The following is a 13,897-nucleotide window of genomic DNA, read 5'->3' as shown; positions in this document are numbered from 1 at the left end:
CTGAAACCTATAAGCCAGTTGCAATTAATACATCTTATTTGGATTCTGATTTGAACAAAGAAACTAAAATACGTATGAGTTGATTGGGGAAATTTGAACATTGAGTAAGTATATTTTGATATAAACGAATTGTTTAATGTTTTAAGTATGAAAATGGTATTTCACTTTTTTTTTTAAAAAAAGAGTTTTTGTCTTTTGGAGTACATAATGAATAATTTATGGACGAAGTGTGAAGACATCTAGGGTTGCTTTAATTGATACAGGCTAGGGGCAATGAGTGGGGGATATAGAAGGAAATAAGATTTGCTGTGAGTTGGTAATTGCTGAGGGCTGAATGAGGAATGCATTGGTTCATGGTATAATCATCTAGACTTTTTTATATGCTGGAAATCGTATAGAATAAAAGAATGCATTCAGTGAATATTAAATACCTATTATGTGCCATGCACTGTGCTAGGTGTAGGTTTTATATTGGTCGATAAATGGGTATAAATTATCACTAACCTTGTAGAACTTTCGATCTCCAGAGGAGACAGATGGTAAAGTAAATAAATATGTATCATGAATTGCGATCTATCTACTGTAGAGTTACGAGTGCAGTTCAGTGATAGCTTAGGGAAGGACATACCTCTAAGCGGGATGGGATAGGTCTCTGAGGTGGGGATAGTTCAGCTCAGATCTGAAGGAAGAGACTAGCCAGCCATGCACAGAGACTGCAGACTTCCCAGGAGGGGTGGGCACACTGGGCAAGGAGGCGCATGGTGCAGGTGCACTCGTTTTCTCTGCTCCGAGAGACAGCATATCTTATTGTGTAGCCACTTGCTGATTTAAAATTTCTTTTATGGACTATCTGTTGTATGTTTATGTGTGTCTAACCTTGGATCTAATAAATTATAAACCCTAGAACTGCTTCCAAGCCTGGTATAGTTTCACATGTGCTACATAGATGTCAATAGTACATGCCTTTTGATGAATATATTTTTTAAGCTATAGACTTCCAAATGACTATCAGAATGTAGATAAGAACAGTCTGTGTTAAAAAGATTCAGCAATTAAAATGAAGTGCATCCTAGCAGTCCTGGAAAATAAGAGAAATATGTCTCAGATTCTGGATTATATTTTGCTAAGATAACTACAATAAACCCCGCCCTTTAGTTACCTTCCTCTAGAGCAAGAATATTGTTTTTGCAAATGCCTGAATTTCTTACAATGAGTAAGAAATGTTATTATTTAAGTGTCATGTTTTCCAATGGTAAATAGGAGTCAGGTATAACATAGACACTCAGTAAATGTTAAATGAATAAATGATCAGTGCCTTGTATGAACTTCTTCTAGCCACAGCTTTCTCTTTGAGTCCCTATCAGAGCCTTTCACTGTATTTGTGTCAGTAATTCTTTATACTACAGTACTTTGTTCTGCTCTAATCTAAGCTACTAGTACTTTGAGCAGGAAAGAGAGAGAGAGATTGTGTTTGAGTGTGTGTTTTGAGTGTGTGTGGCAGGATTTCGGGGGAGATGTTGCCTGTTTTTCACAGTGTGATCATTTCCGTCTCTCTTTTAGACATATTACTGATGCCACTCTTGCCATTGTGAAAGGAGAGACAGTTCCACTTGATGTCTTGCAGATCAAGGTAAATCTTTTCTTTACATATTGAAAAAATTGTGAAAGTAATACACACATGTTAAAGAAAATCAAATGTAGCAGTTCAAATGAGGTTATAATGAAAAAAAAAAAAATAGTTGCTCCTCCATTCCTACCCCAAGTATTACTCCCCAGAGAAAATAATTTTACCCATTAATTCCAGTTATCGCTAATTAATATGCTTTTGCTCCTATTTTTAAAATGTAGCTAAAAACAGATTATTTACCAGTGTGGTCATTTTTAAGTGTACAGTTCAGTAGGGTTAAGTATACTTAACTACTTTTTTTTTCTTTTTTTGAGAAGGGGTCACTGTCTGTCACCCAGGCTGGAGTGCAGTGGCATGATCTCAGCTCACTGCAGCCTCTGTCTCCCAGGTTTAAGCGATTCTCCTGCCTCAGCCTCCCAAGTAGCTGAAATTACAGATGGCCACCACCACAACTGGCTAATTTTAACTACTTTTTAATGGATGAGTTTTAGACCTTATCTTTGACCTCTTTGTTATACAGACCTACCTCATTTTATTATACTTCAATTTATTGCATTTCACAGATATTGTGCTTTTTACAAATTGAGCATTTGTGGCAAGCAAGTCTACCAGTGTCATTTTTCCCACAGCATGTGCTCACTTCATGACTCTGTGCCACATTTTGGTAATCCTCACAGTATCTCAAACTTTTTTTTATCATTACTATATTGTTAATGGTGATCTGTGATCAATGATCTTTGATGTTACTGTTGTAATTGTCTTGGGGCCCCATGAATTTTATTTTCCTTTCTTCTTCATGCACTGATGTCTGGACTCTTAACCACAACGTCATTGGTCATGATGAAAGTGATTTAAATTGCAGTTGATCTTTTAGCATATAATAAAGCTAACTTGTTTTCACAAAATAGGATGGCTATGCTGAAATTTCAGCCTAGGAAAGGTACTATGTAGATTGGTATCTATGAAGATATTATTTAAAATACTGTTATCACCAAAGGAGGTGCAGCAGGATACATGTCTTAACAACTGAGTGATTTATTCTTTCTTATATATGTGTTAGAAGTAATGCATCCCAGAGTATCTGAGATTCAACTGGAAATTCTTGCTGTGCTTATATTTAAATGTCTCTTATCTCCTTTATGTTTTTCTTTGAAATATACTGACTTCGTGAGTTGATAAAACCAGTGTCAAATTTACCACAGCCTCTGTGTATTGATGACATGACCCAGGAAGCAGAAAACTTTAAAAATCAGTTCTTAGAAAATGTTGTACTCAGTTTCTGCTCTGGTTTCCGAGGAACCCAGCAAAGTTGGATACATTTTCTATTTTTTCCTTTATTTCTGAAAATTAATTTCAGAATATGTGGGAAAAGATTATAGACAGAGCCTTGTACTACAAGCATTATAGATAAAGCCTGATACCACATTTTTCTTATTTAAAGAACAACCCAAAGCCCATTAAACATATGTCTGAAGATTCTCCAAAGATTTAAAAAAAAAAAAAAAAGTCCTTGGAAACAATAATAATGCCTTATCTTTAGCTTTTTACATTGTTCAATCTGTGTTCACATTTCACTTGAATCTCCTACTCGGTGAGGAAGTCAAGGTGAGATTTGTATCTTCATTTGACAGGTTAGGGAAAAAAAAGAATCCTTTGATTGTGACTAGTCACGCTGGAGATGTAACTAGAATTTAGGTTTTCCTTCTCATGGTCTGTTGGTTTTCCCACTTACTGCTTTGTCCAGGTGGCATCATAGTTGGCACCATTCCGTAATTTTTGAAGGGCAGTTTTTCTCACATAAACAGACACCTGTAATACCTGATACTTGACTTTAGAGTAGTTACTGGGGAGGTTTATAGAATTCTTTCTAGCTTTTTCTGTTTTTTCAACTAGCCTCTTTAAGACCCTGCTAACACAGAACCAAATAAGCTATAGAGGGGAGTTCATGGGGAATTAGAACCTTTCCCTTTTCCCTATTTGTCATTCCCGGCTAATTACATGGACTCCTTTTTAGATCCTGGCTCTGATCATATGCTTAAGATGATGCTTGAAGCTGCTTCAGAACTCCTTTAGAGCACCTTCTACTTTCTTTCTTCCTCTTTATCTAGAATCTCTGAAATTTCTAGATTAAGCATCTATCTGGTTTGTAGGACTTGCTTTCTTTTCAGTGTTCTTTACATGTTTATTTCATCCAGCTCACTCAGTTGTTTTCTTCCACAAATCCTAGGCCATTTTCTCCCAGGGATTTACTCTTTCTAGGGGAATCTGTGAATTGAGGCAGCACATCTCCTTTGCTGTGAAGATCTGGCCCTGTGCTTATCTTTCTTTCTTTTTTGTTTGTTTTGTTTACCGACCCATCTATCTCATAATCTGACCACCTACCCAGACCTTCAGTAGGTTAAGATACAGTGGTACTTTGTTATTGGCTTCTACTTTGTCTATCATCTGACCTTGCTTATTTTTTCTGTGTTCATCTATACCCCAGCAGGGACTAGTCTCTCCATGACTGGTCCTCAGGGCTCTTCTGAATCCTGACAGTCCTATGCCTCTCTGGAATACTAATTATTTTTTAGATCTGCTCACACATATTCTGCCGTGATTGTTCATTTCCTGCTGTCCACAGCCATTCCCACCTTTTGCTAGGACATAGAATTCCACATCAGTGGAACTTTGAGGTGACAAGGCTTTTTATTTAATTCTAACAGAATATTCCTAAAATTCTTCCCCCGAGATGAAGAAAGAGAAAACAGGGTTTGAGAATCAGCCAGCAAGCCTCAAGTACTTATCTCAGCACCTCTTGCCTATACTACTTGCTTTAAAATAGCATTTATCAAGAAATATTAATTACACAAAAATGTCCTCCCAGAGAAGGGTTACACAATTAACATCTCAGGAAGGCTGTATATTGTGCTTCCTCTTTTGGAAATATGTAATGTACACTAACATATTAAAGACTCTAAGAACTACAGTAAACATAACTTGCTTCAAACCAGGTAAGTTTGGTATTTTCCAGTTTATTTCACCATGGAATCTTCTGTCATCATCAACAGCAGTAGCAGCAGCAGCAGCATCCTCAGACATGACGCTTGTTAACATGTTATGACATTTGAGGAAATGCTGCTATAGACACATACTGTTGTTTCTCTCCCTTAGGCTAGAATCACTTTCTTCTCTCCTTTCTCTTCTTTCTAGTGCTTTCCAACCTCCCCTAATCTGGGCACCTTGTTTTTTAAATGCTGGCCAAATAGTACAAAGTTGTAGTTAGATAGCAGGAATAAGTTTTGAGATCTATTGCATAGCAGAGTGACTATAGTAGATAATAATGTATATTTTAACATAACTAAGAGAATAAACTTCAAGTGTCTCAAAAAAAATCACCTAATTTACTTATCCACAAAAAAAGATAAGTAAATTAGGCGATGAATATTTAATTAGCTTGATTTAATCATCTCACATTTCATATACATGTAAATCACATTGTACCCCCATAAACATATACAAGTGTGATTTATCAGTTAAAAATAACTTATGTTTTGTTTTAAAATTTATATTACATTTTCCCTGACCATCCATCTCCTTAGCTCCTCCTACCCATTGTACATTTGTACCTACTTCCCTAATACTCTAGGTATCTCAATATAAATCAGAAGCCTGGTGTATAAAAACTTAACCACACTATTATACTTACTTAGCAGTTTTGTTAAGGAGAAGGCATTAAATGGGATTTAATTTAGACAACATTGAGATTCAGTTCTAGATGACAGAGTTAAGAGGGCCGAACAACAGAGGGGGTTGAGTAAACAAGATAATGCGGCTGTAAAATCATAGCAGAACAATGGAAAGACTAGACATTTAGCTTGGAGAGCATAAAGGCTAGGGAGGGAATGTGAGCACTTCCAGGCAGGGAGTATGTTAGCCTGTTCACCTGAGCGTCCTCGACTCCCAGCACCACACTTGGCTGAGTAGGGGTTCCAGCAATATTGAGCGGATGAGTAAAAACTTATCTGTCTTCAGATGCATGAGAGGTGACATTTGTGAAATTCCAGTGAGAGTCGGGATATTTTTGGCTGATATAAAAGCTTTGTCAGGTTATTCTGTCACCTCATTTTATGATTAAAAATAGCAATTTTAAAATTATATTTATTGATTATAAATTCTGTTTACTATTGGCCACTCACTGCTAGCAGGGGAGGATACAGTGGTGATAGCCCTTTATACACTAATAGGAGATAATGTAGAGAAGTTTTAGTTTTAAGCAAAAGATGACCCTGTTTTCAGAGGCAGAAGCCAATATTCAAAAGTTAAGTGAACTGCCTGGGATCACTTAGGTATTCTGTGAGGATTCTTACTTCAAAATAATTGTTGAACCATTTTATAAATCTTTAGTGATCAGCATGTAACATTCCTAGGAAGTAATACAGTCTTTATTTATTTTATTTTTTTGAGATGGAGTCTTGCTCTGTAGCGTAGGCTGGAGTGCAGTGCCGCAGTCTCAGCTCACTGCAACCTCCGGGTCCCAGTTCAAGCAATTCTCCTCCCTCAGCCTCCCAAGTAGCTGGGATTACAGGCATGAGCCACCATGCCCAGCTAACTTTTGGGTTTTTTAGTAGAGACAGGGTTTCACTGTGTTGGCCACTATGGTCTTGAACTCCTGACTTCATGATCCACCCGCCTTGGCCTCCAAAGTACTGGGATTACAGGCGTGAGCCACCACACCCAGCCAAAAATAATACAGTCTTTAAATGATCACTTATACTTTGATAAAATCATCACTTAATATACCCCGAAATTCCGGAGTCCTATTTGACTCCCCCAGTCAGTCAAGAAATCATATTGTTTCTCCAAAATATGTCCAAAATCAAGCTTGCTTTCTTGCCTCTATTCTGGAACTCTGGTTCCAGCTGCCTTCATCTTTTGTCTGGATCATTCCAGGAGTCCTCTAGCTCTTATCATTCCCTCTGCCCTCGCCTCCCTATTGTCTGTGGTCAGCACAACAGCCAGTGTATGGTCAGGAGTTAGAGAACGGCGCTTCTCTGCCCAGAGCCCTTCAACAGCTTCCCATCTCTGAAAAACACCGAAGTCACTCAAAGGCCTTCAAGGCCAAGCACAGTCCAGTCCCTGTGACCTCCCTGCCCTCCTTTGGATTTCTTATGTACTTCAGGCCTCTGTTCAAATGTTACTATATCATTGATATCCTCCATCACCTTCTTATATTAATAAGCAGTCCTCTTTCCCATCAGTGTCTTTGGGCTGTTTTTTCATTCCACTCTCTCTGCTTCCTGCTATTTCTAGCTCCTTTATTGTTGGTACATAAAGAAAGGATTAGAGAAAAATCTTTTCCCTTACCAGGCAACATTATAGTTCCCTCTTGGTTGCTGATGCCCCTGTGCTGGCTGTCTTATGGGTTCAAGTGTGAATTCTTTGGGCTTCCTCCCCACGGCATGCATAGTTTTCTGATGTAGAGGTCTGTTCTAGCTCCACTTCTTTCAGCTTCCTGTAAAGAACATCCAGGCTTGGCTCTCTCCACAGCTTCTGACTGCTTGGGTACTATCACCCCTGGGCTAGGATCTCAGATGGAGTACTGTCAAGATGACTTAAAGCTCTGCTATATTGCCCAGTCTCCACTAGGCACCCAGAAAACTACTATGTCCTTGCTGTACCAGCCAGTGAGTTGCTGCACCGTCTCCTTTTCTCTCTGCCATTTCTCTCTGGTTCCCTTGTCCCTTGCTAGAGCAGGTACAGAGAGTGAAAATGCAAGTCTGCTGCACGAGCAGATACTGGATAAAGGAATGAGAGGCCAGTGTCTTTTCCTTGCAGGCTTCACTTATTGTGTTTGATTCTCCTAGAAATTTCTCTGATTCTCCCATCATTCCAAAGCAGATGACTTGCTTTTGGCGTAGTGGAAACGGGAGTGAAGGTGGTACTGAGGGAAGCACTCTTTCTCTTGCGGAGAAAACTGCATGCTTTCTCCAGGCAACGACTTGCACTGCCAAGGATTTGCCTCCAGTTCCTACTCTGCTGCTTGCACTGGCTGTGGTGGGAATCAAGCTGGTTCTGCCTGCTTTTAGCAACTTCTGTGGCGTCTTATGTAGTATTTGGTAGCTCTCTTTAAACTGGGGGATGGGGGAGGGGGCCTTTGTGCCTGGAAGTTTTCAGCTCTTAGACTTTAGATGAAATTCTGAGCTACAGGAAAAAATCCATTTAGAATCCTGGTACCTAGATTATCAGTTTTAAGGAAAGTTCAATGTGGAGCATAAACTCTTAAGGACATTGGCTGTATTGTATATTTTTTCTCTATATTACTTAATTCACTGATGTGTTAGAAACTCACTGATTAAAATATGCAATATTTGGCTATAAAACATTGGACTAAATCCAAATCACTTTTTGTTTTGACTTTTTGTAACACATTTTTGACTGTATTTTCAGATATTTAGGTGAAACATTCTAGAGTACCAGGATTCTGATCTGACTCGAGAGCTCTTAATCCTATAAGGAGAATGCAGGCTTAAATTATCTTTACCACGGACAAGTACATGAAAGAAAAATTTTACCTGACCTGAAGCAACACAGTTAGGTTCTCCCTAATGTACAGTCCAAAGTGTAACAGTATGTTCCCCTGCCAGCAGATTCATGAAACCTAATATGTAAAAATTAGCTTCATAGGCCGGGCGCGGTGGCTCACGCCTGTAATCCCAGCACTTTGGGAGGCTGAGGCGGGCGGATCATGAAGTCAAGAGATCGAGACCATCCTGGCCAACATGGTGAAACCCCGTCTCCACTAAAAATACAAAATTAGCCAGGCGTAGTGGCAAGCGCCTGTAGTCCCAGCTACTCGGGAGGCTGTGGCGGAAGGATCACTTGAACCCGGAAGGCGAAGGTTGCAGTGAGCCGAGACTGCGCCGCTGCGCTCCAGCTTGGTGACAGAGCAAGACTCTGTCTCAGGAAAAAAAAAAAAAAAAAAAAAAAAAAAAAAAGCTTCATATTACCGTGTGACTTATGTAAGTATTTTTACTGAACACTCACAGGGTTAATAATCTTTAAAGTTCGAGCATACTTTTTTAGAATTTTGGTTTGATGAAAAGTAGGTCATGAACATTTGCTGAGTACTTACATGTAAAGAATTCCCAGTGAGTGATTGTAATCATGAATTTAAATGAAATGTATTTAACTTCCAGGGTGAAAAGGAACAGCCTGTGTTTGCAATGACCGGCCTTCGATGGGGATCCTTCAGAGATGCTGGCGTCAAAGTTAGCAAGTAAAGGATTACTATATTAACGTGTGATGTTTTTTAAAAAAACCTTATTCTGTCCCTGCCTTTCAGGTTTTAACTCACAGTGATCTGAGAATAAAATTGGGGACCTGGAGGTTGACCTATGTGTGAATCATGGAGGTAGGAACAGTCAGGTAGAGGTTTCTGTCCTATATGCAGAAAGGCTGAGGAAAGTTGCAGTTTCCTCGACACTAGCTGGGCGGTGGCTGAAGAGGAGAAGGGTATGTCTCTATTTTTAGACACAATGGTGGAGCATAGGTTAGGCTCAAGCTAGGGTGCAGGGAGAACTGGATTGCATGTCAGACTGCAGCTGCTTAGCTGGGTACCAAGTGGAAGGCAGTGCCTGGGCGACAGCCTTATGGAGCTGTTGCAATTGGATGACTTTCCTGAGAGGCGTTTTTGTGAAGGCCTCACAGATTGGGAGACCACAGGCCGCCGCTCTTAGAGAAGGAATAAAGGCGGCGCCTGGCTGTGCTGTGAGACGGGAGAAACGGGCCTGTCGAGGAGCTGATTAGAGGGCCGGCCCTGGCTTTTCATAGGAATTGACTTATTTTTGGAGAATCCATTGTGCACAATGAAAGTCTTGTCTTGGAGAGAGGGTGTGCCATGTTCCAGTTGCTGTGGAGAGGTAAAGCAGGCAAGGGCTTGCTGAGGAGGACTGAAGGGGACACCGCCTGAGATTCGCTTCATAGCTGGTGGGGGATATTTTCTCTTTACCTTTTCTTAAAGTCGACGGCATACAGTTTGAATATGGTTTAAATGAATTGTGACTGATCTCACATGTAGCTCTCAAGAAACTGCTCTTTCACTTCATAGGCCAGCTTTAACAGAAATTCCTTTCCCTTTGTTCACTTTATTATTCTTACTAATAAAATTCCTGACAGTGGAATGTCAAAAGAGGGGATATTACCATGTTATGTTATACACTGCATTCTTAAGTGTTTCACATCTTTTTATTTGCAGGTGTGCCATGATTATGGGATTCCACAGTTACCTTGGGTTTGAACTGGTATCTCAGATTCCAGCAGCTCACCAAGAGGAACTGCTTAGTTTTCCCTTAAAAAGTCTGGTTAGGACAAATTACTTTCCAAACTGTGTTAAGCAGCAATAAAACACAATACAGGTCAACACTTTTAGGACTATTTTATATACTTGCCCCATATTTCGATTGGTTTCTGAACAAAGAACTTAAAAATTCTGATTGTTATTATGTACTACCCTGGCTAGGCCCATTCACAGCGTTGCTCTTTGTATTAAGAAAGCAATGTAGAGATATGAGAAGTCGTTTCCTAGCTGGCTATAGGAACGCTACAAGGACAGTGGCAAATTTTACTATTGGTAGAGATGAAGGGAACTGAGGAAAATTTACAAGGTGATTGCCTGAGTTGAGATGACCTTCCTAGTTGGCTAACTAGGAAAAGCAGCAAAATACAAAGTAAAAAAAATAATAACACAAAAAATCAGATGATCAAGGTCCTCAGTAGTAGTAGCACAATATTAGCCTGAATAATGATTTAGAAAGTTTTCGCTTTCCCTCTTGGATTACATCTAAGCTCTTTTTCTGGTATTCCAGGCCCACCTTATCTGTCATCACCCGTAATTATGCAGTTATGCATCTTTACTTCTAAACTTTTCCCTCTTTCTCTGGCTGTTATCCTATTTCCCATACGCTAAGTTTTGTGCCCTGACTTTATTCTGTGCCCTTCATTTTATAACCATGGCTTCTCCAATGATTTTAGACCCTTAATGATTTTTTGTCTCCTTTTTGATTCCCCTTACCAGTAAGTAGTGATCAGGTTATGCTTTTCTTTGTTTTCTTTTACTTATTTGGGCCTTATTTTCTCAAATCATAGGCTCTCAAAGGAAATTTATACTTTCGATTTCTTCTGTTTCCTCCACATTCATAGTAGATGCTAAAAAAAGGTTTTGATCAGAATCAATGGAGAGCAGTTAATGTTGAGTAATTGTTAACAGAGACAAGTTTTAAGAGAAGAATCTACTTTACGCCATTTGCTAATTCCAATTAGGTATCTTCCTTTCTCCAGTAGCTTTTATGTATTTAGCAATATGCAATAGATTCTCTTTATTCCCAGATTAAACATTTGCCATTTTAAAGCTGTATAAAATAATAATGTGAAATCATGCTGGTTTACACATTTTAACTGAGTGTGTATATGTGCATTTGCGTGTGTGAGGACATGGTTTACATGTCCTAGTCATTTAGCTTGGGATCAGCACATCAGAGCATGTGGCATTTGCATCGTAGTGTGGCTTTATCATCCTTTACTTATTGTGCGTTTGAAGGGACAGTTAGCCCATTGTATCCATAGATGCAAACAAATGCAGCTGGCAAATATTTGGGGAAAAAAATTCCAGAGTTACGAAAAGCAAAACTTGAATTTGCTGCACACCAAGTACATGTTGAACCCATGAAAATAAAGTGATGTGTAGGCATTGTATTGTTATAAGCAATGTAGAGATGATTTAAAATATACAAGAGAATGTACACAGGTTATGTGCAAATGTGCCATTTTATATCAGGGACTTGAACATCTGCAGACTGGACTAAGGGACAACTCTATACGGAACCATATTTTATGGTTTAAAGAATATGTTTAAAGAATGTTGTGAATTTAGTGACTCAAGGAGCCTGGTTATATATCTCCCATAAATTGCAGGAATCTTTACTGTATAACTAATTACCTATAGCTTGACAAGGCATTGAAATATGGATTTAAAATTGAATGTAATACTCTTTTATACCAAGCCATAATCTCCTAGCTACCAGAATAGCCACTCATAGCAGAGATGTAATTCTAATGTATTGTCTGCCATGAATGGTATCTGTCACATGATGGTTCTTTTAATATTCTTATCTGATTTTTTTCTCGGTCTTTTCACAGGTACTGGTATCTTGGGCCTCTAAAAACCAAAGCAGCCCACTTTTTCAGCACTCTTAAGGTAAATGTGATTTAGTGTAGAAATTTTCTGTGTTATTTTATTGCTTCTCTGTAATACATGTATTTGGTATATATTTTTAATTTTTTGCTACAGATGACTGTGACATGCTTCAACACTAAAACAGGGCATGTTTGATTAAATAAAAATACAGAATGCATTCCTGTTTTGATAAGGAATCACCCCTCATCTACCAACTCATTTCCTCCACTAGCAAACTCATATTTAATTTTTCTTTATCATTCTATTTCCCTTTGCCATTAATACACTCTCTTGCCAGACAAACCTTGAACCTAATGACATACGTCTCACCGATTATTTGTTATGATTATCTATATTAGTACTTGGAAATGAATTGAAGATTTGTATCTGAATATATAATATCTAATTGTACAGGTTTGTGTTTATATCAGTAGGTTTCAAACTATACTAGCTAAATATGGGTGGTGGTTACTGTATTGGAGAGTATAGATATGAAACATGTTCATTATCAGGAAAAATTCTGTTGGGCAGTGCTACTCTACACTATACAATAAAAAATACTGGCATAGAGACAAGCCTAACGAATTTTATTAGTGAAAATGCTAATAGAAAAGTCATCTTTAACTGTGGACTACAGACTATGTTCAGCTTTTATGCAAATCAAAGTGGTATATTCACAGTTTGGCTGGCCAATCTGAAAATTGGCAGATGGGGTCTGAATATAGTGAGAAGTTTGGTTCCAATGTTAATATTCAGAGTTATTGAGTGTTTTTCTAATTATAAAAGTAATATATATTCATAGCAAAACATTTGGAAAACATAGCTTTACCTTTCAAAAAAAAAAATTCTAGCTGGATTAAAGAATTAAATGTAAAACACTAACATCACTAAAGTACTAGAGGTAAATGTATGTGATTTTAAAAATGAACTTGGGAGGGCAAGGTCTTTATATACCAAAGGCAAACTGGATTAATAAAATGTGTTTTTCCTCAAGGGAATAATTTCATTGGTGAAGTCCTGAGTGCATTTTGGAAGAAACAGAGTAGCTACATATTTAAATGGTAGAGTCTGAGAGAATATAAACTGTTTCCACCATTTATTCGGCAAACAATTGTTGATGTACACTTGGGATACAAAGTCAAATGAGACAGATTTCCTACCGTGCTGGGAGGGAGGCAAAGTAAACCAGCAGTTTGGCGAGTGCTGTGAAAGACTAAGATGGGGCAGAGGGAAGGGGCATTTAAATCTAACGAAGGTCAGAAGCTCTTCCCAGGGGAGGTGACACTTACACTAAATTTTGAAACATTTAATACGCTGTGTGAAGTCACAGTGTTGTGACATGGCCCTTAATTAACATTAATGCGGTAAAATGGCAGGAAGTGAAGCCAGTGGGTTAGCTAAGGGCAGGTTATGGCAGGTTTTGATGTGCAATTTGACTTTTATCCTGAAAGTGATGGGGAGTTACTGAGTCCTAAGCAGAGGCATGACATGAGCAGATTTGCATTTTAGAAAAATTGTTTTTTTCTAAACAGAAAAACAGATAGGACACGGGTAGCTCCAGGCAAGGACATTAGATAGAAGATTGTTAAGTAGTCAGTGGGAAGTGACATATAGTCTAAGGAAGTAACAGTGACCATTGACAATAGAAGACGGATTAAAGAGCTATTAAATTAGAACCTCAAAAGTCAGAAGAATATAGGATTATTAGATTTCTGGTATGAGGGACGGAAGTTTGGTAACTGGAGTTTTCCACTGATGTTGATAATACTAGCGTAAATCAAGTTTGTTAACAGAGATGAAATTTTCAATTTAATCTATGTTGAGTTTAACATACCTGTGGTACAGACAAGCAAAGATACAATTGTGATTTAGGTCTGGAATTCAGCAGAGAGGTCTGGACTATAGAAATAGATGCAGGGCTGGGTGTAATAACTCACGCCTGTAATCCCACCACTTTGGGAGGCCGAGGCAGGCAGATCACGAGGTTAGGAGTTCGAGACCAGCCTGGCCAACATGGTGAAACCCCGTCTCTACTAAAAATACAAAAAATTAGTGGG

The 13,897-nt window shown here is 38.5% G+C and overlaps 1 protein-coding gene across 4 annotated transcripts in view; it reads left to right on the top strand.

Annotated features, from left to right (window-relative positions):
• Positions 1–13,897, top strand: part of AGK (acylglycerol kinase) — a 113,733-nt gene that overhangs the window by 66,925 nt on the left and 32,911 nt on the right. For all 4 annotated transcript variants that reach the window (XR_012512005.1, XM_039472672.2, XM_039472673.2 and 1 more), the window contains exons 9-11: positions 1,561–1,630; positions 8,806–8,885; positions 11,804–11,861. Coding sequence is in view for 3 of the 4 variants with exons in the window: in XM_039472672.2 (XP_039328606.2) it covers positions 1,561–1,630; positions 8,806–8,885; positions 11,804–11,861 (208 nt within the window). In the remaining variant the exon portion in view is untranslated. The remainder of the gene's footprint in view (positions 1–1,560; positions 1,631–8,805; positions 8,886–11,803; positions 11,862–13,897) is intronic.

Source organism: Saimiri boliviensis, chromosome 10 (assembly GCF_048565385.1).
Source record: "Saimiri boliviensis isolate mSaiBol1 chromosome 10, mSaiBol1.pri, whole genome shotgun sequence".
In the NCBI taxonomy this organism is placed as follows: Eukaryota; Metazoa; Chordata; class Mammalia; order Primates; family Cebidae; genus Saimiri; species Saimiri boliviensis.
This window is presented reverse-complemented; position numbering and strand designations above follow the sequence as displayed.